This window comes from Saccopteryx bilineata, chromosome 4 (genome assembly GCF_036850765.1).
Source record: "Saccopteryx bilineata isolate mSacBil1 chromosome 4, mSacBil1_pri_phased_curated, whole genome shotgun sequence".
Lineage (NCBI taxonomy): Eukaryota > Metazoa > Chordata > Mammalia > Chiroptera > Emballonuridae > Saccopteryx > Saccopteryx bilineata.
The window spans coordinates 240,660,954-240,688,364 of NC_089493.1; the positions used below are offsets into that span (position 1 = coordinate 240,660,954).

The 27,411-nt window shown below is 37.8% G+C and overlaps 1 protein-coding gene across 2 annotated transcripts; it reads right to left on the reverse strand.

Annotated features, from left to right (window-relative positions):
• Window positions 1–8,468: 8,468 nt before the first annotated feature.
• STARD4 (StAR related lipid transfer domain containing 4) lies at window positions 8,469–26,287 on the reverse strand. 2 transcript variants are annotated; one of them, XM_066274027.1, is made up of 6 exons: window positions 26,182–26,287; window positions 20,950–21,062; window positions 19,692–19,741; window positions 15,810–15,936; window positions 14,873–14,987; window positions 8,469–14,048 (listed from the first exon to the last, which is right to left on the reverse strand). In XM_066274027.1, the coding sequence occupies exons 2-6, from the start codon at window positions 21,052–21,054 to the stop codon at window positions 13,819–13,821; spliced, it is 627 nt and encodes a 208-aa protein (XP_066130124.1). In that variant the 5' UTR covers window positions 21,055–21,062; window positions 26,182–26,287; the 3' UTR covers window positions 8,469–13,818. The 2 variants fall into 2 exon arrangements, with proteins under 2 accessions (XP_066130124.1, XP_066130125.1); XM_066274028.1 differs by lacking the exon at window positions 20,950–21,062 and having other exon boundaries at window positions 26,182–26,265.
• Between the last annotated feature and the right edge of the window lie 1,124 nt (window positions 26,288–27,411).

Genomic DNA, 27,411 nt, shown 5'->3' on the forward strand with positions numbered 1-27,411 from the left:
TTTAAAAATATTTATGCACATGTAACCCCAATATTGGTGTTATAATATGCATAACCACATAATAAGCAGAAATGAACCCAATAATTTTCTATAATTTCTTTTCAGTCCTTTTCTTCCCCTGACACAACAGGGGAAATTTCTGGTTCCTTGACAATTAGGGGGGAAAAAAGACCACAGGAGAGATATTAGCTATCCACCCTTAGTAACCAAGTACAGCCTTCCTCTTTCTATATTCTGACCTATTAAGGACCATGTTTGCCATTTATTCCACCTTTCATATATCACCTGAGATCAGATCATCTCAGCTCACAAAGTCCAAACATTTGTATATGTGGAGAGCAAAGACAAACCTAATTTCTGCTTCCTTGTCTAAAATTCCAGTTTTCATAAATGCTTGTGATATACTTGAAAAGGTTTGATTGCACGATTTTAACTCCCTCCAACATTCAGCTTTTTCTCCTGGCACCTGGCCTAGAGGGCCACCTAGGGCAGGATGCAAACCTTCTAATGAGAGCAGTCCATCTGACTCCTTCACAGGAATCAGACATTGCTCTAGAGAAGACTCCAGGCATTTGACCTGGTTGAGCTCAAATGAGTCAAATGGAAGAAAACTGCTTCCCATGCTCTGACTGAAAGTGATGCTCTTTGAATATTGGTATGTTGCTGTTACTTAATAACAGAAAATGCGATTCCACCACTCATTTGTTCTTCCCAATGTCATGGTTTGCTACCACATGTCCCAGATCTTTGTTTTATTCCTTCTCTTTGGCCATCAGACTGCCCTTTAGGGCTGTGAGATTCTAAAACCTTGAAAGGAGCATCCCACCCTGGCTGCAGAAATGTGAGGCCCTAAATAGCCCAGAAATAGTTTGAAATTAAACAGCAGTGCTAAGACTACAAAATCCCACTGTTCTTTGTAACAGCTGTTTCCAGCACATTCTAAAGATGTGGACATCTTGACCTGGAAAACCCATGGGTATAGATTATTTATATTCATGGAATCTTTGCTGTGATTCATTGTATTAAAAATGACAAATACTTCATTTCAATCAGATTAAATAATAATCTTTATTGACTGAAAGATTATTCCAGACTACTCAAATGCAATAGAATTCACATTAGAAAATTTGCAAGTTGTTTTCTGTAAGCACTCTCTCTCTGACAATCAGTGCAGATGATAGGTTTATGAGGTTTGTTCTTTCCCTGTCTTTTCCTTGATACAGGTATAATAGCTAATCTGGTTTGTAAAGGATACAAGTAAGTATGACTATAAATTGAAAACTGTAATCTCATAACTGCCTCCTTTAACCTGATCTATTTTGTAGCCTATCATACAGCTAATATGTAGTAGCTTAGGGTATAAACAGCGTATTCATGAGTTAAATTTTGTTTACATCTTTATTGTCAAGGTTATTATTTATGTCAGAAGTCCCTAAGCTGTTTCTATTTACATAGCCTGTCTCAGTCATATTTTCATGGTCTCCCTGAAGCCAAAAGAATTACTTAACACATCCATTTATTAAGTTGTTAGGTCCAAACAATGTAATAATAGTACTGCATTTCGTGTCTGACAGATGCTGCTGTGTTCCCCTTGAAATTTTAGAACTTCTATGAGTTCACTGAGACGAGTAGACAGGTTTAAATGATTTTTTTACGCCCAATGAACTAAGAGTATCAGGGATAAGGGGTTATTGGTAAAGGAGTTAGGGGCTGTTTATACTTTTTCTTATTGGAATGACAATCATTCCCTTACCTATATTCTTTGTAATATGCATGTAAAACATATGTGCATTTTAAAAAAAGTAATTCCACATAATTACCTAAAGAAATAAATGTACAATTCCAGAGAACAGTTTTCAAGAGTTAGGCAAACTATGGTTCACAGACCAAATCCACCAGAGGCCTGTTTTGGTTTTTTTTTTAAAGAAAGATTTATTAGAACATGAACCTTTTCATTTATTTACATATTGTCTGTGGTTGCTTTCATATTAATAGTACAGAGTAGTGTCAACAGAGATCATATGACTCAGAAAGCCTAAAATGTTTATTTGGCCCTTGATAGAAAAAAATTCATTAAAAACAAACAAACTTGTTTTTCATGGCACCTCATGCCTTTTGGTGACTTGTAGGAATACAGGTTCCAACACTGCAGATTTCTCCTTAGCTTAAGGTTCTAATTCGCATTGGCTTCTTAGGAAGTTAGGAGAGCTTTACTTCCTTTACTTCTGTTACAGATGATCTTAACACAATACTTGTGTTGAAGTACAACTTAACAGTCAAATTTCCCTACAAAACTAAAAATTCAAACTTGCATCATTTCTGAAAAAAGAAATTTAGAGTACGAACTGACTTGGTCAAGAGGGGAATTAAAATGATTTCCAGTCTATTGAGCATGTTGTAGAACTTTGACCCTTTATATTTAAAATCATAAAAACATCTTATCCTGGTATATTTCCTTATTTAAGTCAATCTGGAGATGTTACTTGGTAAGTTAAGAAATAAGAAAGCCCTTTTGTTCTGAATCCTTCAGAAAATTCTCAAATAATTTATGTCAATTGGATTTTCATTTAATCATTTTTAGGAAATAATGTGCTCTATTACATGACATTCTGTGACAATGACTTGCTCAGGAAGCAGGCAAAGAGCCAATTATTTTATGTAAGGAAGGTACTTTTCAATCCCCATGTCTTTCTGAATGTTATGTATTTCATTTCTTTGAACAGAGGGGCCCTGAGTAAATGCTTTTCTTACTGTTCCTACATATTTAGAACTCCGCGAAGGGCCCTTCTCTTAGTCTATTTCTGTCAGAGAGAAATCATTTACTCCAGAATATCTATCTGCCTTAAGGGAAGCAGGTGACCCAGATAGTGAGACATGTAGGCATGGCATGACCTTTGTGTTCGACTTTAAACATCTGCAGCCAAAAAGTACAAATGAGATATTGAGTAGAAAACATCTAGTATTTAGCTTATTACTAAGAATACCTAAAATTATACCATGACCCTAATTAAATAATATACTGTTTTCTTTAAACTGTTGCAGCAATTAATAATACAATGTAACCACTGCAAAACACTAGAACTCAGGAAAAAAGAGAGTTCTGCCAGCTCCTCATGGCTGATGTGTGTCGCAGGGAGACAATTAGAATGCAAGACAGCAAAGATAAAATGCAGACTAGAATTTCACATCCCTACCTGCCCGTTTATTTTTCTTAATTGCTTAGTTTGAAAGCAGTTGTTAATGGACTTAACATTCCTATTTCTGTCAATATCTTGGTCACCTGCTTCCCTTAGAAGTGAACAGACCAAAGCCAATAGCTAATTTTCCTCTCAGCACCATGTTATACAGTGGAATTTAGGGGATATTAAGCCTCCAACACAAGCACACTTTAAGAACATGATTTGCTAATTTTGAACCTTCCAGGAACCTATTTTCTCAGTAAACTTTCACTGAGAAACAATTATGTGCAATGAAGGAGTCAGAGATGAATTCAACTACTTTAGGAGTTTTGTAGCTGGGGAGCCAGGTATATCTATGGAGCCTGTGCCACATCTAGGAAGGCGGTAAAACCTATGGGGGTGGGGGACTCCCTTTAGCCTGGAGTGATCAAGGAAAGCTTCACGGGAACCCAGGCTGGATTTGAAGGATGGGGAGAGTCTTTGCAGGTAGGGGGGACGGAAGGGGATTGTCTGGCTGAGAAAGCTAGAGCAGTGAAGGAACAACTTTGGTTTGAAAGGCTGGAATCTAGGGGAAGTCTCAGACCTTGTGCAAAGTTGAGTAAGACAGACCTCCTCGCTCTTTTTTCTGGATAGACATGAGCAGCATTTCCTTAGCGTACCCTCTGTGATCTGCTGTGTACTTCACTAGCCTGGCTCATCCCTAAGCAGAATAAAAATCACTCAAGACATCACAGACATTTTTGTAAGTCATCAGTTGAAGCAGACTACATTGTCTAGGTCCCACTGACAAAGCATAGTAAATAATGACAGTGATGATCTGAGAAAGTTTTTGCAACGCTCCAGAATCTGAATAATTGTGGCTCTAGGAATCACCCGATGACTTGCTCAGGCTTTGCCAATGGAGTGCCAATCCAGGTTACTTCTGCCAGTTATTTTAACGCTTCAAAAATTACCTGACCTGAAAAGGTAATCCCTGCAGGAGTCGAGATAGAATTAGACCTGCATGTTTAGACTTCAAAAGATAACCTGTACAGAGACAGCTGTCTCAATGGAATTTAAGGTGTCCACAACTGCTTTCCCCAAACATTAAGCCGGTCCTGTCAAGTCCTTTCTTTTTCATCCTTCTCTGGCCCCTTTACATACCCTTCTATAAATCCCTTTTTATATCATTCATTGCAGGCAGTATTTTTCATTCATCTTCAAAAAAATTATTTAAAAAAATTACCAGTTAGGATCAGATTGCAGCATGTATACTATTCGTTGTCTTGCCACTTCGCTTGTTTCAGATCATGTCTGTGATTGTGTGAATGGCTGCATTATTCCTCAGGCAAATGACATGAAAGGGGGAGCCAAGATTGACTATCCTCCGAGTGACGGAAGGGAAGCTAAGACAAAGATACTGGGCGAGCAGAAAATACAACTTAGCAGACATTGAAAAAGAAGTACTTTCTGAGGGTTTTTCAGGCTTCTGTGGCATTATCTGGTATTTCTTTTCCAGTTTGTCAGAGGAGAAATCTGTATTTGTGAGTCATCAAATGTTTATTGGAATGTTTATTGGACTAAAGGGACATAGCTCAAGAGCAGCACAGAAGATTAGATGAATAGATACCATTATATACAGGGACCCTACATCTCCAGTAGTTTAGATGGCAAGTCATTAGCCCCAAACAAGTGCATGTAGGATTTGGACAACCAAAAAAAGTATAACTACATCAGTTTACACAGCCAAGATCATAGGCTACCTTCCCCACTTCTGGTTGAAAAGTACCAAAAAAGGAGCTGTGAACATTTCGTTTTTGAAACTTGTCAAAATGGTGCTAATCAACTCCTTAATACGAAGATATATTGCAATTTTTTTTAGATAAACATGTAAGTCTGACCTGGCCATAAATGTAAATACAGAAAATATTTGTAGAGAACTCATCAAAATCATGCTTGTTTGCTTTTGATTGAGCTACCTTATTCTTCAGTGGTGGTGTCTGGCAGTGAGTCCCAGCTTCCTGTAGAGGGGACATAACACTCATTGGTTCTCAGCTGCCCCAAAGCCTGGGGCGGACATCTCTTCTTGGATTCAGGTTGAATAACTCGATTAAATGACCAAGCAGTTTCATTTTTTGGTGTTTCCAAGGAACATATAGAAATATGCAACATGAGGCAAAATGGATGTTGGTAAACTAACTGCTTGAATCCACCTTTGTGAGGGCTGATGTTATTTTGTGTAAATCAGCCAGATGTGTCAAAAGAACATGCCAAAAGAGACATGTATCTTGCTGCTGGGAAATCTGTCAAGTAATTTGCATGAACAGTATGATAATAAATCATCTAAGACCTCAACAAAAATTTGCATTCTGTGCTTTGACATGTTACAATTGAAGAGGAACACAATGGACATGCTCCTTACATCTGAAACATGCAGTTCCTTGTTCCATTCCTTGTGTTTTCCCATGCTCTTGGATAGAATTATACTTGAAGTCTCACAGCATTTTAAAGTAGTGATGTCATAAATGTCATAACACCATTCAAGTTAAAAGGGGAACTTAGGCCCTGGCCGGTTGGCTCAGTGGTAGAGCATCATCGGCCTGGCGTGCAGAAGTCCCGGGTTCAATTCCCGGCCAGGGCACACAGGAGAAGCGCCCATCTGCTTCTCCACCCCTCCCCCTCTCCTTCCTCTCTGTCTCTCTCTTCCCCTCCCGCAGCCGAGGCTCCATTGGAGCAAAGACGGCCCGGGCGCTGGGGATGGCTCCTTGACCTCTGCCCCAGGCGCTAGAGCGGCTCTGGTCTGCGGTGGAGCGACGCCCCGGAGGGGCAGAGCATCGCCCCCTGGTGGGCAGAGCGTCGCCCCTGGTGGGCGTGTCGGGTGGATCCCGGTCGGGCGCATGCGGGAGTCTGTCTGACTGTCTCTCCCTGTTTCCAGCTTAAGAAAAAATACAAAAAAAAAAAGGGGGGGGGGACCTAGCGATCATTTAATCCAATGTGCTCATATTGTTCAAGAAATGCGACACCTAGAAAGGTAATGACTTATCTATGGTCACTGTTAGGGACTAAGAGAGTAGATCTTGGTTGCCCTCTCTTAGCCCAGGGCTCTCACCATTGGCAAGTCAATTTACTGGGTATAGGGTAAATGCAACAATTTATATAAAACCTCATTTTTCATTCTAAAAATTAGAAAATTATCATAATAATGCCTTCTAAAGAGAAGCATTATCTTTTCCTAGCATTAGTTCAGTTTTTGTTCCAGGCTTGTGATAATATTGCAATGTTTTTGTATCAATATAGCACTAAAGCACAAGCATTTTCGCATAATCTTTCCATGTATGATAGCTGCATAATAATGCCGTCTCGAATGTTTTCTCAGCAACACTACATAAAACCCTTCTGTGCTTGGGGAAATCTATCCTAAGGAAATAATCCTAATGTGGAATTAGCATTCCTTGGACCAAATGATATTCAGTGGTCACTTCATGGTGATGCTTTCCACTTTACAGGACCTGAGAACGAGGGGCGCTAATGCACGTTCACTCTTACGAAACTGATTGGCAGCAGCATGAATTGTCAAGACCTGAAGGTCTTTTCTAAGCTTGGCCATGCAATCAATTAGCAAACATTTGTGTGGAACATCTGAGGAGAAAAGGATGATATGACAGCAGAGCTTACCCTCAGAATTGTGCTTGCTACCACCATTGGTTCCCCAATCCTCACTTTGTTGAAAAGACACCCTTAGCCTAATCAGTTTCTCAATGGAGGGAAGTGCCCTTCTCTTAGTCTATTTCGGTCAGAGAGAAATCATTTACTCCAGAATATCTATCTGCCTTAAGGGAAGCAGGTGACCCAGATAGTGAGACATGTAGGCATGCATGACCTTTGTGTTCGACTTGAAACATCTGCAGCCAAAAAGTACAGAAAAACAAAAACCCCTCCCATCTGCAACCCCATTTTGGCTATATGAAACGTATTTTTATTTCATTCTAGTTTTGCATAATCTCTGGACTATTTCCTTTAGTAAAATTCAGCTGTCACTTAAGTAAAACCTATCTAGAAAGGTAAAGCTCCTGAAAAAGAACACCATCCAAATAATGAGTAAAAATCCTCTTTCGGTATTTGTACACTAAGCCTTCTGTTATTTTTATGAAACTACTGCACCCCACTAAATCAGTTAACACAAGTGGTGTGGATTCACCTTCTGTCTCCTGAGGTACATTTGTAGTTCACATTTTCCCATCAATTTTGTCATGTCCAGCTACAGAAGCCTTCATCCAGTGGACCCTTTGCTCCAGAGGAATAGAAACTTGGCATAATACATAGGGCATGCATGCTGGATGACCTGTGACACCACTCATTAACCTACAGAGAATGCCCCATCCTCTCATTACCTCAGTTAAGGACAGCTGCATAAATGTTTCCTCTTTTCTACTTTCATTTCAATTTCGGGAGTATATTACTCTCCTACTGACATCTGAAGGAAGCTTGCACACACTGTCCAAAGCTGACCCACTGAGAGATGCTATATGGTTGGCTATCCAAAGAGTCATTACCAACCCTCTGTACAAAAGGCTGGAAATCCATATGCTTGCCCTTCCAGCCATCATGATACCTAGGAGGAGTCATTCGGCCCAGACTACTGGGAGGAAAAGCTATTGGAGGTTTCTGGGAATGCTTTTGCTTTCCTGAGGAAAGAGACAGAGGAGTGGTGTCATGCCTTCCCCTGCTTTTTGACGTGAGTGCATAGTTTCCATGGCTAGTCAGCTATCTCATCACTGAGAGAAAAATGAGAACTATAGAATCACTGGCCCTGCATGCTTGACCTGATAAACACTAACAATAACCTATATCCAGATATTGTATGAGAAAATAACTCCCTATTTTCTACTGCATACCGCCCATGCTATTAATAATTGCTTTCTTATAACACAGATCAAGCATTTCTTTGTAATTACTTCCAGCTTTTTTCAACTCCAAATAAAATTATCACTATAATTGCTAATCAAATTAGCACAATTATTTAAACATACATACAGTACATGTGTCCATACATTACTGCAATAAAGGCAGAATACATCCATCATCATCTTGGCTATATAGCAGCAAATCAAGAATCAGAAGTAATATAGCTAACAGTATATGAAACATTGGTGGGAGGTTAGCTCTGTGCATGATTAATCTTTATTTTCCAGTTTATATGTATACTTTTGGAAGAGTTCAGAAAATCAAATTACATGCTTTAAGTTCAGATATATGAAACCATTTGTCAGTACTTAAGGTTAAAGCAACTTAGACAGCATCAATGATAAATTACAAGGGTTGAGAAATTTTATTCTGATATATTTCATAGCAACTTAAAAAATATACATATGCATTTTATTTATATTAACATATGATCTTAGTTTAATAAGAGTTCTAGTTTTATAGATTGGCTCATAAAAGAATTACAAACATCTTAAAATAAAATCTATATATAGTATAGCTTTTATTGAATTGCAGGAAGACCCGGGCCAGTTGGCTCAGTGGTAGAGCATTGGCCTGATGTATGTTTCTCCTGGGTTCAATTCCTGGTCAGGGCACACAAGAGAAGTGACCATCTGCTTTTCCACTCCTCCCCCTTTCTCTTCTAGCTCCCTTTTCCCCTCCTGCAGCCATGGCTCAGTTGGAGCAAGATGGCGCTGAGGATGGCTCCATGGCCTCACCTCAGAAGTTAAAATAGCTTGGTTGATGAGCAAAAGAGCAATGGCCCCAGATGGGCAGAGCATGGCCAGGTAGGGGGCTTGCTGGGTAGATCCCAGTTAGGGCACATGCAGGAGTCTGTCACTCTGCCTCCCCACTTCTCACTTAATAAAAACAAACAAACAAACAAACAAACAAAAAAACACCCAGAAATAATCGCAAGAGATGAATTTTTATTTAATTATACATGTAAAAATCTTTGGAACCAACAAAATAATGAAGAAATTATAATTCCAACTTCCTGTGTTCTGGGACTAACGTAATGTTTCTTCCATGCTCAGATCCCACCATCCTACCTCTAGAAGTTGAATAAGAAAGACATGGGAGATACATCAGACAGGTAATTTTACAACACAGGTTCTAACAGAAATCTGATCAATTCCCTAACCTTCTCTGGGTTCTGTTAATTTATCCATAGGGTCAGGATAGCTATAACTCCCACTAAATTAAGACAGTGGATTTTAACACATATTTTAAAGATGCTGATGTGCTCTTGAGTAAACAGGTAAAACCTGTATTTTGTACCAAAGGGAATTACACATGCTTAAAAGCTTTTTTTACGGGGAGATAATTTCAGACATAGAAGTCTACAATTTCAAATATATCCAACCTCAATGAACAATGAAATGAGATTTACCATTTACAATCTCTTTAATACTCTAGAAGTTTCTATCATACATACTTGTAAAAATCTAAATTCTCATAACCATTTATGCTGATTATGTCAAACTTCAAGACTTAAGTTATCAACAGAATGTCATGCAAAAGTATCACGATAAATTATTTTCTTGTATGAAATTAATGTCCTTAAAAAAATAGGCACTATGTACTAAAAACAGTACTATGCCAAGTATTCCTGCATATACATTTCTAATAAAAACTAGCTATAAGCTAGACAAACAACCACATAATAAGGCAGATCACATTTTCATTAACTGCCCTAGGAAAAGTTATCTTTAAAGGAAACTTTTAGGGGCTATAACTTTTATTTTATTGACAACTATTAACTGATTAATTTCTAATGTTCAGAAGGCCCCAGTTAGCAAGCACTAAAGGCTCCAGAAATCAGAAAATACTTTGTATTTAAGAGTAATTCCATGAAATTCTCAACTCCATCTCCATATTACAGAGTAACTAATAAATACACACACTATAGGGCTATGCTATTCAATAACAGGCCTCATATGGAAAATGAGCACTTAAAATGTGGCCTGTCCAAATTAGTAAAATACACACCAGATTTCAAAGAATCAGAACAAAAGAAAAATGTAAGGTATCTTAATGATTTTTAATATTGATTACATGTTGAAATGATAATATTTTGGATCTACTAAATGATTTATATTAGTAAAATGAACTCCAGTGGCCCTGGCCAGTTAACTCAGCAGTAGAGCATTAGCCTGGCATGTGAAGTCCTGGGTTCAATTCCCAGTCAGGGCACACAGGAGTAGCAACCATTTGCTTCTCCACCCCTCCCCTCCTGCAGCCATGGCTCCAGTGGTTCGAGTTTGGCCCTGTGTGCTGAGGATGGCTCCATGGCCTCACCTCAGGCACTAAAATAATCCAGTTGCCAAGCAATGGAGCAGCGACCCAAATGAGTGGAGCATCCCCCTGTAGGGAGCTTGCCAGGTGGATCCCAGGTGCATGCTGGAGTCTCTCTGCCTTCCTGCCTCTCACTTAATAATAAAAAAAATTAACTCCAGTTACTTCTTACTTTTTAAATGTTGCTGTTAGAAATTGTGAAATGACATATGGCTTCACATTATTTTTCTATTCTGCACTGCTATAGAAACAGTGGATTTATTAATCCCATCCTACATCATTAAATTTTTGTTATCACTATGTTATTTGAGATAACATATTTTAATCTATTAACACAGTGTTCCTGAGCTTAGATTCAAATACACCTCTAATACTAAAAACAAAACCAAATAAAACCTACCCTAACCTTTTTCATCATCTATACACTAGCAACTGTGCTAAACTTTGGTTAGGTCTGCAAACAGGGGAAGAGATCTTTTTGGGAGACGAAAGTGTTCTAAAACTGGATAAATGTATTCAAGTATCACTGGACTATATACCTACCACTGGTAAATTGTATAGGATGTAAATTATATCTCAGTAAAGCTGCTGTTTGTTTTTAAGTACACAGCTAAAGCCCAGCAGATCTAAAGTGCCATCTAGTAGTTGCATATAAATTTTAGGTAATTCAAATATAATTTTTCAGTTCATACGACTCAATATTGCAATAAAAAATTTTCCATGAGTATCCTTTTACCTATAATGGATCCACAGCAAACAGTGGGTTATGTAATCAGTAATGGGAGGAATAAATTGAAAAAGAACAAGAGGAGCATTAGAGTAACTGAGAGTGGACACCCAGATCAAGCAATAATAGCCCTTATGTACACCAGTGTTACAAGTCCCTTCACCCAATCTGGGCACCTTATAATTGAACATTTGTTAGTATTTCACCATTTTAGAATAGTAGAATATAAGAAACTTCCTAGTCTAATGGGTAAAGGGGGGATAAATGGTGACGGAAGACTTGACTTTTTGGGGTGGTGAACATACAATATGGTGTGAGAGATGTGTTGTGGAGCTGGGCATATAAATCCTATATAATTATGTTAACCAATGTCACTCCAATAAATTCAATTAAAAACCACCTATAATGGAAAATAATCTCCAACTTAAAATTCTATACTTTCCTGATTTACTAATTAAGGCATCTAATAAATTTGTGAGTGAAAAATAATACCAATAAATCCAAATGAAAACATACAAAAAGTCAAAATTAACTAACAATTTCCATGGGAAATGAAAAATTAAATTACTGAGTTTTCCTATTACAAGAAGAAAAAAGTAGGGGAGAAATCTAGCAACTCAAAGTTAAGAGTCAATTTAGAAAAAAACTGATTAATAAATTTCAAATTAAGAAAACAGGATCATTTATGCATTGATTCTGTCAGATTTTGAAACAAACTATTTTTGGTCTACAAACTGTGACCTTAGTCACTATGGATATTACAGCACTACAACCATTTTTTTTTATATTCAATACATCGTTGCTAATAGCAAAGAAAATAAATAAACAGAAAAACCAACTCTATTTTTTTTTACTTTATCAAAATGGGTCTGAGAAACTATGACTTATGCTTTCTTCACACTCAAGGAAAGACAATAATGAAAACACAGATCAGTCCTTCATGTACTTGAACTACTACAGGCTCTTGTGCTTTTTGTGGCCTACCTAGCATGTATTCCCAGAGCTAATTTTACCCCACATTAACCAAAAAAAGAAAAAAACAGTAATGACACAGAAATAACTCACATTGAACAATGAAACAGATCTCAAGATATGTACATAAATACATACATAAACACATACAAAAATTTGCCTGGACGCACTAAGTTGCCTCAAGTTCTCATTTTAGAAGTAAACTAGGTGGACAGTTCAAAAGTTAAAGAGTCATTTGGAATGTTAAAATCATTTAGGTAGATTCATTTAAGGCAGCTATAGAATCAAGGGACCTATTATAGTCCATTCTAGTTATAAAAGGACTCATTTGGGCATTTGGATAAATTTCTGAATGTGTCTGTTATAGTTCCAGATAAAAGTTACATCACAATTGTTTATGAAGTAGTTAGTAATATATACTTTGAGTTGAGTGAGTCTGTTAGTTCCAGATAAAAGTTACATCACAATCATTTATGAAATAGTTAGTAATAACTTTGAGTTGAGTGACACTTTTAAAACTGAAACATGCACAGAACATTCATTCAATCTGACCTTCTAGAGAGATGATTTCCTGTTGCTAAATACAGAATACCACCAGCCACTTCATACAACCCAGACTACTGCCCAATCAGTGTGGTGTCTCCAGAACATATCTGGCAGTTTTTTTGTACTGTTTTATTCATGCAGAAATGTTTTAAGACTCCAAAAATAAATGCAAATAAAGCTACAGCTATATTTTTAAAGATTTCCAAAAAATAATGCTATCTAGGTATCAAAATTGAATTGCATTTGATTTGAAACTCTAGTTACTATAATATATACCCACTTCTTATATCTGATCTTTTCAATACTTAAAGCAGTGCAAGTCAACTGACAATGAAGTTCATTTCTATAAAATAAAGAGCCTTTTTTGTGTGTGTGACAGAGACAGAGAGAGGAACAGGCAGGGACAGACAGAGAGGAAGGGCGAGAGAAGAGAAGCATTAATTCTTCATTGCAGCACCTTAGTTGTTTATTGTTTGCTTTCTCATATGTGCCTTGACCGGGGGGCTATAGCAGAGTGAGGGAACCCGTGCTCAAGCCAGCGACCTTGGGCTCAAGCTGATGAGCCTGTGCTCAAGCCAGCAACCTTGGGGTTTCAAACCTGGGTCCTCTGCATCCCAGTCCAATGCTCTATCCACTGTGCCACCACCTGGTCAGGTTAGAAGAGCCTTTTCTTTAATCTAAGATATTGGCAAACTCATAGAGCATACCAAAAGAAAAGCACTAATATTTAACTTCCAAAAAAATTAAAACTTTTACAAAATATTCATAAAGCTCTAACCTACACAATTTTAACCAAATAGCTTGAAGCTTATGCTTTCTCAAATTTCCAAGCAGCCAAAAAATTCATACTGAGGCACTATTCAATTTCTTAAGAGTTTGGTCAAAGAACTACTTCTTGGTGGATTTCTGTCATACTCTCCATTTCAAGGCACACTGCCACACCAAACAATGTGCAAATAACTAAACTAAAATGTCCTAAGATAACTATTTACTTTAGGAATAAAATAACCGAAAAACATCTCAAATTTTTCAACAAGCTATAAAGAAGAGAGGAAAAGGTAATGATTTTTACAGGCTATCGAGCTGAGAGAATGAGTTGATTCAGGGGACCATAGCATAACAAGTTCAAACATATTATGCCTTTTGTAACGCTTTCCGTAAATCACCATAGAAGTTGATTAAAGTGCTTGCCATGGCAGTATCTACTGCAGACTGAGGAATCATCCCACGCAGATCCGTCTGAATATAGCCTGTCAAAAGACTCTGGTTTGCATTGTCCTTAAGTGGAACACAAAACCAACCACAGGGATGGTTGTATCCACGAACAAATTCTGGTCTCTTTTCACTCCAGTCAAGACTTATCCCTGCAAGGCAATTAAAAAAAAACAACCACTGTTAGTAGTAATGACTGACATAAGTCTAACACTCTCACTTAAAATTATTATTTAGATTTCTTATTTAAATATATATATTTTTTATCCCTGTAGAGGGCCCATGGAAGAAAAAAAAAAGTTACCAAGCAATATTCTGACGGGCTGGTAGATAGGTAATGGGGAGTTCTAATCCATTCATAATAGATGACATCATGTCATCGTGATAACTCCTTGAAAACTAAAATCTTGGTTGCAGCATCTAAGCTTCAAGGTGCTAATAATCAAGCCTATGGTACCACCACTCCCCACAGGCACTACCATATCCAACTTTGGTACTAATGGTGAAAAATAAAGAAGTAGATGTTTAACTACAACTGCCAACTCCAGTATATACAGAAAACATAATAATTTACCTGTACATATATCTTAGAAAGCAAGAGCCTTCTAATAGCAGTATTTTTAATTTTGAAAAAAGAATATTACAGAACTCAAGAAAGGAAAACTATTCTAATGCATACCAAGTCTATTTTTTCCACGTATATGACTAAGAAGCTGCTTTTCATTTACTGGATCTCTTTCTTAGAGGCAGCCATGCGATCCATGTTTGTTAGCTGTGGCCTAGAGGACACCATGCAACTGGAAATAAACACTTAGAAAGATTTCAGAACCCTTCTTGATATTATTTTAATTCCTAGGGTTCAGCATTTGCACACAAAGCCTCATGATTATAAAATAATTATAAAAACCTATCTTGCCTAGAAAACTCAATTGTTTTAAACAAATGAAAAGAAAGTATAAAGTTTTGAGATCATTACCACAAGATAAAAGCCCTCCTTTATAGTCCACAGTGTAGGAGAAATCAACAAACTCCCTTGGGGAAATGATGTTCCAAAGCTGACCAGCAGTAGTGTAGCGCATGACACAGCAATTCTGAAAGAGAAAAGCTAACAAGTGTTACTACTATAGGGTCACACACAGAGACTCATCTATCGTAAGTTCATCTCCAGCAAAAAACTAATACTCATTTAAAGTGTATTGTCATTAGTAGTAATAATTTTTACAGTGATCCTGACAGGTTTAGGTCTCATTGCTGCTGTATGCACACGAAGAAGATGTATAATCAAAACATGAGAGATAAGTTACTCCGTGTTCAAATCTCTAATTTAGTATCCTGTATGATATCAACATGGAAGTAGGTGTGGACTCTAGGTGATTAAGATAAAATCCACAAATACTTTGACTTAAAATACAATATGGTTCAATAAAAAAATTCAAACACACTGCAAGAACTGAATAAAAGCAGAAAAAGAGAGCAAGCCACTTCAGTTACATAATTCTCTACTGTCGAGGGTGGCATTTTTATCCTTGGTCATTGATTTTGGCTTGATATCAATAGAAAACTTAAATACAATTTACCTGGAAACCTGACCATAAAAGTGGTGTTTTCAGAATTTTAGATTTCAGAACCTCATGTAAAGTCCCACAGCTAAAGACACTGATGATTTTCTTAAGCAGCAAGGGTAGATCTGCTATGGAAAGCAAACTCAGTTCTGACTGACACCCATTAGGTAACATGAGAAAACTTGAGTCCCTTCAAAGGCAGCAAGGGCTCCCCTATAAGAGCTTTGCCTTGACTGCTTATTCTGAAAACAATGAATGCAGTGTGTACACGTGCTCACACCCACATGTAAGTGCACTCTCTCTCTCATGCACACACACACACAATCTGAAGTAACGTTTCTAAACCAATACCTCTTCAAAGTGCTCCAAAATGTCCAAGGAAGTCATTAAGCTGTCCCAATCCAAGCGACAGGGACCTGGGCGTATGTGGTCCATTACACCATTGACAATATCATCTATAACACCTTGGGCTTTGAAACTGGAGAAAAAAATATTAAAGTAAAAAATTTCAGCATGTCCTTGCAGTTCAGAACCAACTTCAAAAAGAATAAAAGTTATTGAAGATCTAGTAAAAGGGAAATCCCAACAACTTTTCTGAAAAATTAAGTTCTATCTATTATTTTATCAGGATATACTCTTTGTCCTCAAATCTAATAAGACATTGAAGACTACATTATGCATTACCATGAACATAGTAAAGTACCATCTGGTCATGATGTGGCCAGTCTGCACAACACTATAAATACTTCCATTTATTTTGTATGCTATTCTTTTCTCAGATATGCATTAACATGTTATTAGTATACACACATTTTTGCCTTGACTTTTAAGAACTTTTTATTAGGAATAGAAAAATAGATCACCCAGGAATATAACACTCAGGATTGACTCATGAATACTGAAACTTGACATATTTGTAAGGTAGCATTACATTTCAGTGGGGAAAGGATGTATTATTCCATAAATGGTGCTTGGATTCACTAGTTACCCTAATAGAGAAAATAAAAACTGAGCCCCTACTTCACACCATTCAAAACAATTAATTCCAGATACAGTAAAGACTGCTATGTAAAATGCAAAACTTTTTTTTTTTTTACAGAGATAGAGAGTCAGAGAGAGGGATAAATAGGGACAGACAGACAGACAGGAACGAAGAGAGATGAGAAGCATCAATCATCAGTTTTTCGTTGCAACACCTTAGTTGTTCATTGATTGCTTGCTCATATGTGCCTTGACCGTGGGCCTTCAGCAGACCACGTAACCCCTTGCTCGAGCCAGCGACCTTGGATCCAAGCTGGTGAGCTTTGCTCAAACCAGATGAGCCCGCGCTCAAGCTGGCGACCTCAGGGTCTCGAACCTGGGTCCTCCACATCCCAGTCCGACGCTCTATCCACTGTGCCACCGACTGGTCAGGCTAAAATGCAAAACTTTTAAACTTTGAGAAAAATATAAAAATGACCATCTTTGTGACCTCAGGATGCAGGGGGATTTTTAAATACATCAAATACACAAAAATATAAACAATACAAGATGGTTAAAATTTAAAACTTGCATATCACAAATGACAAAATAAGTAATTTCTTTAAAAGCTAGTCATTGAATGGAAGAAGATATGTGCAACATTTTTAAGACATATAATTATTAAACAGGACATGTAACTAATTTCTATAAACCAGTGGAAAAAAGACAATCTAAAGATGGGCAAAGCACATGTTAAGATTGACCTGAAATGTCAATAATTTAGAAAAGATGCTCAACTTCACTCACAATCAACTGAATACTAACAAGATTCCATCTCATATCCCTCAGCTTGGTAGAAATTATAAACTTAATAACAAATATTAAATGGAAAGGAATGAGAACTCTCAAATTGCTACCACCACTTCAGAGAGCAGTTTGAGAATGTCTAATAGAATTGAATAAATTATATCCCTAAGACCTACGAACATACCCAAACAAAATCACTCATGTGTAGGAAATCTATACCAATACTACAGCATTGTACTTATAGGGAAGAATTGACTATAACCTAAAAAGTTATCAGTCAGCAAATTTGTAAAAAGATAAACACATTGTGTGGTATATTCATATAGATGTGAGAGAACAGTTCTACATGGCTAACTCCCGAAAAAGGTATTAAATGGAAAAAATTAAAAGCAGAAATAATACCCACAATGTTAAGGTAGCAATTACCTTTAGGGAGGAAAGAAAAGAGAAGAAATGAGAGACAGACCAGCTTTAATTCTATCAGCAACATTTTGGAGGATCTTTTATTTGTTTTCTTTAAAGCATCTGAAGCTGTTTTATCATTGTACAAATATTTCAAGTTATAACTTATCTCCCTCATCCTAAATCTGCTCTTCCCGTGTTCTCTAACTCAGGGTAGGAAGGTGAGGATAGGGTAATAAAATTAATCCAGTCACTCAAATCAGAAATCTAGGATTCAACTTTTGACTCTTCTTTTTCTCTTAACCCCATTCCAATAGTGAGAATTAAGAAGTCACCATATTTTAACACGATGATTTCCTACATGTAAAGTGCTTAGAACAGTATCTTGGTTCTATCAACAAATGTCATCACCATCATTAACATTGAATCTCTTTCACATTCATTTGCCCTTTTCAATCCCCATCCTTTGCGTTTAGTTTGTGCACTCCATGTCCAACTCAACCCTGCATCGGTTCTAGCTCTTCTGATCACATCTTTAAGAACTGGATAAAAGCTACAGATGTCTTCCCAGGAATATATATACTGATACAGAACATTTTATACAATCTTAGGAGAACCTCAAGAAGCTAGCCATGGACTCCCAGGGTAACATTTCTTGTCTGAACTCTCCATGCTCATTTCATAATGTTATTTCACAATGTTATTAGCGTAAATTTAAAAATCCTTTGAGGACATGGAGGTAGGGGTGGAGGTTGAACAGAGGGTAAGTGCCATACTGAATTCCTTAGTTTAGCATTCAAAACTGCGGATGTATGTTCTCTTCACCCTGATATATTGCTCACAAAAATTAGGGGACATTTTATAGCTTCATATTCATTTTGAAGTATCCCTAATTTCTGTGAGCAGTGTATGTTATGATCCAGCTATACAAACACAACTTCTACCTCCCAAAACAAACTTCTTGAAGTGTTTCCCATCTGTGTGTATGTAGTAGGTGCAATTCCCTCTGCCTGAAGTGACTCAGTCCTCCATTCCCTAAGAAATACCAATCCTTCCTCAAATATTAGCACCCGTATGAAGTCCTTTCAAATCACCAAGCACAATGCTCACTTAGCAATTTTTACACTGTCAATCCCTACTGGGAATTACTGATCTGAAGGATCAACTTTCCACCCTTGCATACAATGTTCAATCCAACTCCCATTTCCCTTTTCTCATCATAAATATGGTATAACTCATCTTTCTAGAAATGCTATCCCTGGAATTACACTTCAGAACATTTTGAATATAAATCCCAGTTTCATTTTAAAAAGGGTTGAGTCCCAAGAATGTGAACACTCCACTCCAAATACACAAGGCAATTATCCCCATTGGCTTTAAAAAAGCAGTATTTTTTTCTGGTTAAAGGAATAATTTGTGGTCAACTACATACATGCAAATACCAAAAAAATGGAAATAAAGATCACCCATAAAATTGCTATCTAGAGGTATACATTTGGTGTTATATATACAACACCAAACATATAAAAAAAAGATATAAATATATATATAAAATTAAAGATTTTTTATATAAAGATATAAAACATATATGAAATATTTAAAATGTATAAAGGGGTATACATTTGGTATTATATATATGTATATAAAAATATATAAAGTCAACTCACAGTTGTGCTTTACAGTTGAATATTCACTTTATTCACTTTAGATTGCATGGTGAACATTTCCTTGTGTTTTTAAATGTTTGAAAACATAAATGTAGGAGAATAATAAAAGGATCTTCAAACTATGCTAAGAAGTTAAGATTTTATCAGACATTTGATATCATTATTTATGATCCCCCCACTACAAACTCGGTCCACAGGGATATGGTCATTGTATAGGCTTTGACTTCATAAGGTGATTTGCTCCTCAGAAAGTTTAAATCTTAAAATCTAAGGCCTAATTTTATTAGCAATGATCATTTAGTGATCATCAATGTACGTGTGTTTGGGTGGATGTTTGTATAAAACGTTTAGCAATCAATGTCTTAAGAGCTACATAAAACCACTAAAATTTACTTACAGATATCCATTAAATTCTTCTGAAGGTTTTCTCCAAATTGTGACTTCTCTCTAGAAAAATAAAAACAGTACGGTAATAATGATATAAATAGAACCCTAGATATAAAAATAACAATTTCATAAGTCTAGAGCTGTGGTCCCCAACCTTTTTTGGGCCACGGACCGGTTTAATGTCAGAAAATATTTTCACGGAACGGCCTTCAGGGTGGGACGGATAAATGTATCACCTGACTGAGACAAGCGTCAAGAGTGAGTCTTAGACAGATGTAACAGAGGGAATCTGGTCATTTTTTAAAAATAAAACATCATTCAGACTTAAATACAAAGAAAACGAAAATAATGTAAGTTATTTATTCTTTCTCTGTAGACCGGTACCAAATGGCCCATGGACTGATACCGGTCTGTGGCCCAGGGGTTGGGGACCACTGGTCTAGAGCATTAGTCTTTGCATTAAATGATCCACATTTCAATTTTTTCTGAATCTGACAGTTCTTCATATTTTACTTAAATAACAGACCTCCAAAACAGATTTTTCAATAGTTTACAGTGACATGAATACTGTGAAGATTCAGTGATGGCACTATCTCATTGGCCTTTATTATCTGCCTTATTCCAATCTTATCTACTGACACATTTAGACTAAGACATTAGATATGCTAAATATTTCATTCTGAACTTGCTCATATCTTTTTTAAAATATTAAACATTTTACATATATTACAACAGTGCTACCTTGAATTAGTCCCTATATTTTTATTTTCTGATAATTCCTCAAGAAATTCTAAATATCAGAAAAGCTAAAGGACTTAACTGGAAGAGTCCTGAGTTCTAGGGTTTGCTCTGTTAACACAATAAGCTATGTGATAGTTTGGGCAAGTCATACTGGTAAAAAAGAATACTAAATGTCCACCCTCACAGGCTTTTAAAAATATCTGAAACTAGTCCAAACCATTAATCACTATACTTCCTTGAATTGACAATGACATTTTATTACTCGTTGACTTAAGAGGCTATCCTTTTGGCTCTTGTTGCTAAGAGTCTATTTTCACGCCCAATATCTAAAGAACTAATGAAAGCAGTGCAAGATTACTGTTTCTTCCTTTATGACATGCTGCTACACCACCCACTTTATCAGCAAAATTACCTGTCGTGCACATCCATCTGAACTATGGTCCGCACTTTACCATACTATTCTGAAAAAAGTCATCAACCAATTCATTAGACTGAAGATACACCCCAAATATAAGTAATTAATTTACCGTCTTCTTTGCAACTCGCCACTTATCATCTTCAATGCTGTGGTACTGAATGAGAGTGTTTTTCAGTTTAGTTGCAAAAGCAGCAGTATCAGGCACGCCCTCCATTTCCCTCCCTGTCACAGAGACCAGGATTAGCATCAGCAAACACCACAATTTGATGCAGTAGGCAGTGATATTTTAAATGTGGCTTCACAATAGAATCACCTGGGGAACTATAAAAGATACCTACACCTGGACCCCACCCCTAGTCAACTAATCTGAATCTCTGAGAGTGGAAACTAGGCACAGGTTTTTGTTTGTTTTTCTAAACACACCCAAGGTGAGTAACAATAACACATAGTCAGGGATGAGAAATCACAATTTAAGCTATTAAGATCACTCAAAGAACATGAAATATAATCCTATTTTCCTTTTCTAATGAAATCTAATAAAAAGGAGTAAATTATATAATTCCAGGTCATTTAAAGAAAAAAATGCAGTTTCCAAAATACAAAAATAATACACAAGTTATAAGCCTTAAAAATTCCTTAGATTTCAGCCACTAATTTTTTTTATTTTACCATTTGATAGATTTAGGAAAATCATTCATTCTAGCAAATGAAAATCATTTCATTTTAGCTAATAAATGACAACCAGAATTGGACACCTCTTCTTACATCCTTTTATATGGTTATAAAACTCTGAACAATTTCAATTTTTTTTTTTTTTTTTTTTTTATGAAGCTGGAAACAGGGAGAGACAGTCAGACAGACTCCCGCATGCGCCCGACCGGGATCCACCCGGCACGCCCACCATGGGGCGAGGCTCTGCCCACCAGGGGGCGATGCTCTGCCCATCCTGGGCGTCGCCATGTTGCGACCAGAGCCACTCTAGCGCCTGAGGCAGAGGCCACAGAGCCATCCCCAGCGCCCGGGCCATCTTTGCTCCAATGGAGCCTTGGCTGCGGAAGGGGAAGAGAGAGACAGAGAGGAAAGTGCGGCGGAGGGGTGGAGAAGCAAATGGGCGCTTCTCCTGTGTGCCCTGGCCGGGAATCGAACCCGGGTCCTCCGCACGCTAGGCCGACGCTCTACCACTGAGCCAACCGGCCAGGGCCAATTTCAAATTTTTTAAGAGTTCCATTGTTTTCAATATTTTATTGCATTTGACAAAGTGTTACAGGACTCAGGTAACTGTATAAGGGAAAAAGATCCTATGAAGACTTTTAGAAACAGCAGGGCAGCATGGTTCATAATTTTAAGGCAATAATTTTCACTATATAAAGAAGAAAAGTACTATATTATTAATAATTCCAAAGACAAGGTATTATTCAACATATTAAACTAGATAGAATCTGCTAAATCCCTTTGGTGAAAATTCTCCACCCTAAAAAGTTCCTCATTCCACCCTCAGTCTCACCCCTGTCCTGCCTTCCCCAAGAATCCTATCAAGTCAATTTACACAGAATCCCCTTTATCCTTAGTGCTTCCTCTTAGTAATTTTCCATTCAGTGACACCTACCCTGCTCCTTGGCTAAAAATTCCCACTTATCTTTGTTGTATTCAGAAGGAAGTCTAGTTCTATACTCAGGTTTCTTTTTCCCATTGGAATAGTTCTTGAATAAGATTTGCTTTGACCACTTTAATTTCTGTCTGTCTCAAGTTTTCTTTGACACTGTTTTCAGATGTTAGATTTCAGGGCCTACTGCTAGACAGTCTGATTCAGTGGTCTGTTCTGGGGTCGGCCACAGAAATCTAGGTCCTTTAAAAAGCCCCCTAACTGATCATTCTGTTATCCAGCCACGGTTGAAAACCATTGAGCGAAAAACTAAAGGTGGCAGATAGTGGAGGAAAAAATTCTTTTTTCATTTGCTACTGCTTAACTGCCTTCGGCTCAAAATAATCCTTATTCTGAGTGGCATACTTTGGTATGGCATGTCACTTCAGAAACATGGGAAGTATATATAGAAAACGCAATAACAGAAAATTTAGAATCTGTGTAAGTGGTGCAAAATGTGTAAGTACAGATTAAAAATGAATGAGCTCATTCAAAAAGTCTGCCAGTAAGGAATCAATCCCATTTCTACTCAACAGACTGCCAGCTTGATAGCCAGTACAAATACTGTCTTCAAGAATATGTTATATGTAAACAGGCATAAATTGTTAGAATTTGCAAAAGAAACTCATTTATCTATTACTGTGATCATTATAATTAAAATTAAGCATATAAATATGCTTTAAACCCAAAGGTTGCCTGCCATGCTCCTGTGGTTGGCAGATAAGAGAATTTTTTCAAAAATATTTGATAGAAATCAAGTCATACAACATTATCTCTGTGCAAATCCAGCACACGAAATGTAGGCAATAAAAACTACCTACAAAGATGAGAATCTCAATCTTTATGATGCTTACCGTAGTAATCATTCACTCCTGATCAGTATGAAGTCCAGACTTACTATGGCTTAAGGGCTCTTTTACAAAGTGGCTGAGCTCCACTGCCTAATTTCTATTCTTCTTTCCTGGGTTCCCTAAAAATTACATTAGCTGACACTCCAGTTTTCTCACAGCAACTCTGTAATGTGATTATTCACTTGTCATCTTCTCCCATGTTAACTGTAAATCTTTTGCAGCAGGGAATGTGACTTGATCAATGTTATGTCTAGCATGCAGTAAGAACCCAGTAAATAAAATAGAAAAATGGTGAACAATGAGTTACTAGTATCACTTATGGAAGACCTCAACATACCTAAGACAGGGTCATTTATATCAATTATCCTTGAGCTTATGAATGACTAAAACTTGCATTACAGTAATAAAACACAATAACTTCTCAAAGAGGTCCACTATTTTATTTACCAAGCATCTAGTCTAGTATATACCAGATCCTAGAACTATAGAAATGGACATAATCCAGTTTTTGCTCTCAAAGTTGATTTATTCCACCTTTCAAGTAAACTTCACTACAATAACAAAAACTAAAACATTAGAAACTTCTATTAATAAGTCACTCTAAGGGCGGTGGAATAGGAGGTAGGAAAAGGAGAAAACAAAGCATAAACTTGTAAAGTTCTGCTTAGCCAATAAAGTATTTAACCAGTTAATTCTTACATGCATTTTTGTTCAAGATTTATGTTCAAAAGGAAATAATGGTTATTGACTAAACTATCCGTGTGGGGGCTGGCATGACAGAATCTCTAGAAAAATATTCTAGAACCAAGAACAGGCAGTAGTATTGGAGTTATCAAGGTCTTGGCACTCTCCTAATATAACGGCATTCGCACTGATGGAAAGGAAAGCACACCATATGCCTTACTGAAATCTCCATCTGTGGAGAACGTCAGGAAAATGTTTTAAATACCATTCTGAATTCCTTACTCTTTTATAACCTTTCTTGACCTTATATCAGGAAACTCTCCAACTCAACCACTTACATTTCAGAGAGAACAGGCACCACTTAACCTTATCAGATCTAACAGTTCCATATAAAAGACTGTATGTTCTTGACAGTTTATTAGTGTTGAATAAGGTCCACCTTCATTTTTTCCCTACTTTATAACATTTTTGTTCAAGTTTTATATGCGCATGTTTTTTAAGTGATCACTAGTGTTGATAGTGGTTGCCATTATAGAGTGGGCAGCTTCCTCAGTTAAAAATTTCCGTTAAGTTCCATAGTCTTTGATCAATACAATCCCAATTTTTGTCAAATATATGGTCACAGTGAAATGGTCAAAGGTGATATTTAAATATAGAACATAACAAACATCTCAACTGCTAATAAAAAGTGAATGCATAAAAAAATCAGTACTTATGTAGTATAATTAAGTCAGAGTTCACTTGTGAAAGAAGTTCACATCAAAATCCATTAACCAATAGATATTTCATTTATACGAATAGCTTCAGTTTAACATACTATAGATCTTCCCCCAAGATGTTGCACAAACCAAACCTTGTAAATTGAATTACATTTTCTACCTAACAAAAATCTCAGCATATGCATGATTTCCGATCAATCTTGAACTGGTTGTTAGCTTTTCCAACTCAGTCAAGTATGGTAGTTTCTCATTTTTGAGAATGGCTGTAGCAGGTATGCAACAAGGAAGCCTACTTCTGCAAAATGACTAATATTCCTGTTTTGGTGCTCACTGTGGCTTGTTGTAGCACAAGCTTTACAACAATGTTGAGACTTTATACGACAGTTAAGGCAGTATTAAATTCTAATGACATCAGTTAATGTTTGAGCTCCTAATGCTCTAATCCCTTATTTAAAATAATGAGAGCTTTTTTCCCTCCATAATTTACTATGTGCTCAATCTTCTGGCTACTTTAAATTGTATTATCTTATTTAATCCTCATCAAGGACCTTAAGAACTAAGGTCCAAGATCACACAGCTGGTCAATGATGGAAACAGAATCCCAACCCGAGGAGTTTGCCTAGAGACTAAAGGTCTATTTTGTGAAACAATGAAAACTAATCACTGGTGAGAAGAGACTTTACATTCAAAATCTGACTCATACTGAATATGTCATATTTTGTCTTGGCTTCTGGAACCCAAAATAGCTCAGGTAACCTTCCTTAATGGTAACACAAGGGTGACTGTAACAGTAAGTTCTTGAGGAATTGCATGAGTCTATACACTTAGCACCGAACTCGGAAGATACAGGGTGGGGGCAAAAGTAGGTTTATGGTTGTTCATACGGAAACTAATACAATAAAGTAATAAATTGTAATGTAAGAATAAACTGTCTTCGCGTACTCACCGCTGTAACCTTACTTTTGCCCCACCCTGTACGCCCTGGGAAAAGTTCTTATCATCAACACCCTCTCAGTGAACGCTTCGTGAGAAAGGATGGACCCTATGCTGTCTGTGCACCTACTGAACCCTAGAAGCGCGGTGCCCTCCAGGGAGCGTGATCTCCGCGAAGCTTCACCGTGGTCCTAGAAGCGAGGTTACGATCGCCCCTCCCCCATGTAACAAATGAAGAAAATGAGGCCTTATCGGTGTCCAAATCCTTACCCTGGTGAGCGCAGAGACAAGGTGCAAGCCCTGAGTTACCTTCGGATCGCTCGTCCCCTCCCCGGCCCGCAGTTTGCTCTCACTTGTGAGGCCCACACCCGCCCTCACTCCACTCTCCGCAACAGCTCCAGGAAAACGCACCCGAGTAGGGCTCCCGGGACGCACGCTCGTCGCCCTCCCTCCAAGCCGCTTCCCTTCCGCCGCGACCCCGTACACCTGCCCATGCATCTAACCATGGCTACCTGAGAAGAAGCGAGGAGCGGTACCAAGCACAGAAACGTCAGGCCGGACAGGACTCCTTACTCCCGCAACACTGACGCGTTAAAGCTCTCTCAGCTTCCCCGCCCGTCGAGGTAGCGGGCGGCGGCAGCCAATAGGCGTCAAGTCTCTGCAGGTCGCAGCCAATTGGAAGGCACCAAGCTCTTTAGGAGGGGAAGGCGGGTCGAACCTCCAGCCACGCCCCCGGCTCAAACCGGGTGCTGGGAAGGAGGGCGGGGAGATGCTAGTAGCAGAAGTTGGCACGAGCTACTATCTTTGCTTAGATTGGCTGGCGCGGCAGCGTGCGGAGTGCTGATTGGTCGCCGGGAAATGGAACGATTCCTTGAGTGTGTGAGCTGGCGAGAGCCGACCAGGGTTCCCCGCCGGTGTGGAGTTTCCTGTGGGTTTGGTCGGGGCGGAGTGTCCTACGGCCAATTCCAGCTGGTTGAAGTACAAAGAGGGAGTAAGTGGTGACAGTAAGGGATTAAGCTGGCCTAAACTCTCCTCAGCTATTAAGACCTGGTACCACGCTGCTGCATTATCATCCTGGGTCCAAAAGTCAAATGAGAGAAGGCGCTGCGCCAAGGATGACGCGCCCTTCTACCTCCCACTCGCCCGGACTTCCAGTTGAGAGCGCTCTAGAGACCGCGTGCAAACAGAGCCACTGACACAGTGTAAATCTTTGTCCTCAGATAAGAGAGTTCAGAGGACAGATAACTTTGAAAGTAGAGAAGAGGAGAGGCGTGGCAAGTGGCTTTAGCAGCCCCACAAAGTGTACCCGGTTTTCATCTATTTGAAGGTAACATTTCATTCAGCGGCTGTTAAGTCACCCATCTGATAGGATATTTGGCAAATCTGAATTCTAAAAATCAGGTGTTTGCAAATTATATTTACTAGGATATGTAGTTTGAAAACCATGAGTAGGAAGGAATGCAATGCTACACCGTTAGCCACTATTGATAGACTCGTAATAAGAATAAATAATACTGTATAAAATTTTAAATTATATCACTAAAAGGATCACCACACACTATTTGCTAGTCATTAATTGAAGATTTAAAAAATATATATTACCCTAATATTTATATATATAAAATGAATAATAATTTGGTGATTACTTTTCCGTTGTCAGCTCATGTGTAAAAGGCATGTTATGTGGGAGGCTGTTATGTGGCTTCGATGAAATATAAAGTGTGTAAAACTTGGGAGGCTGT

What these genes read in the sequence shown, in the direction of transcription:
- STARD4 (XM_066274027.1), bottom strand. Translation starts at nt 21,054, where the DNA reads ATGGAGGGCGTGCCTGATACTGCTGCTTTTGCAACTAAACTGAAAAAC. An exon ending in GAAGAATTTAATGGATATCT is followed by an intron (nt 15,937 to 19,691) that starts GTAAGTAAATTT and finishes TTTTTTCTCCAG; the next exon opens with TTTCAAAGCCCAAGGTGTTA. An exon ending in TTTTGGAGCACTTTGAAGAG is followed by an intron (nt 14,988 to 15,809) that starts GTATTGGTTTAG and finishes TTTCTCTTTCAG; the next exon opens with AATTGCTGTGTCATGCGCTA.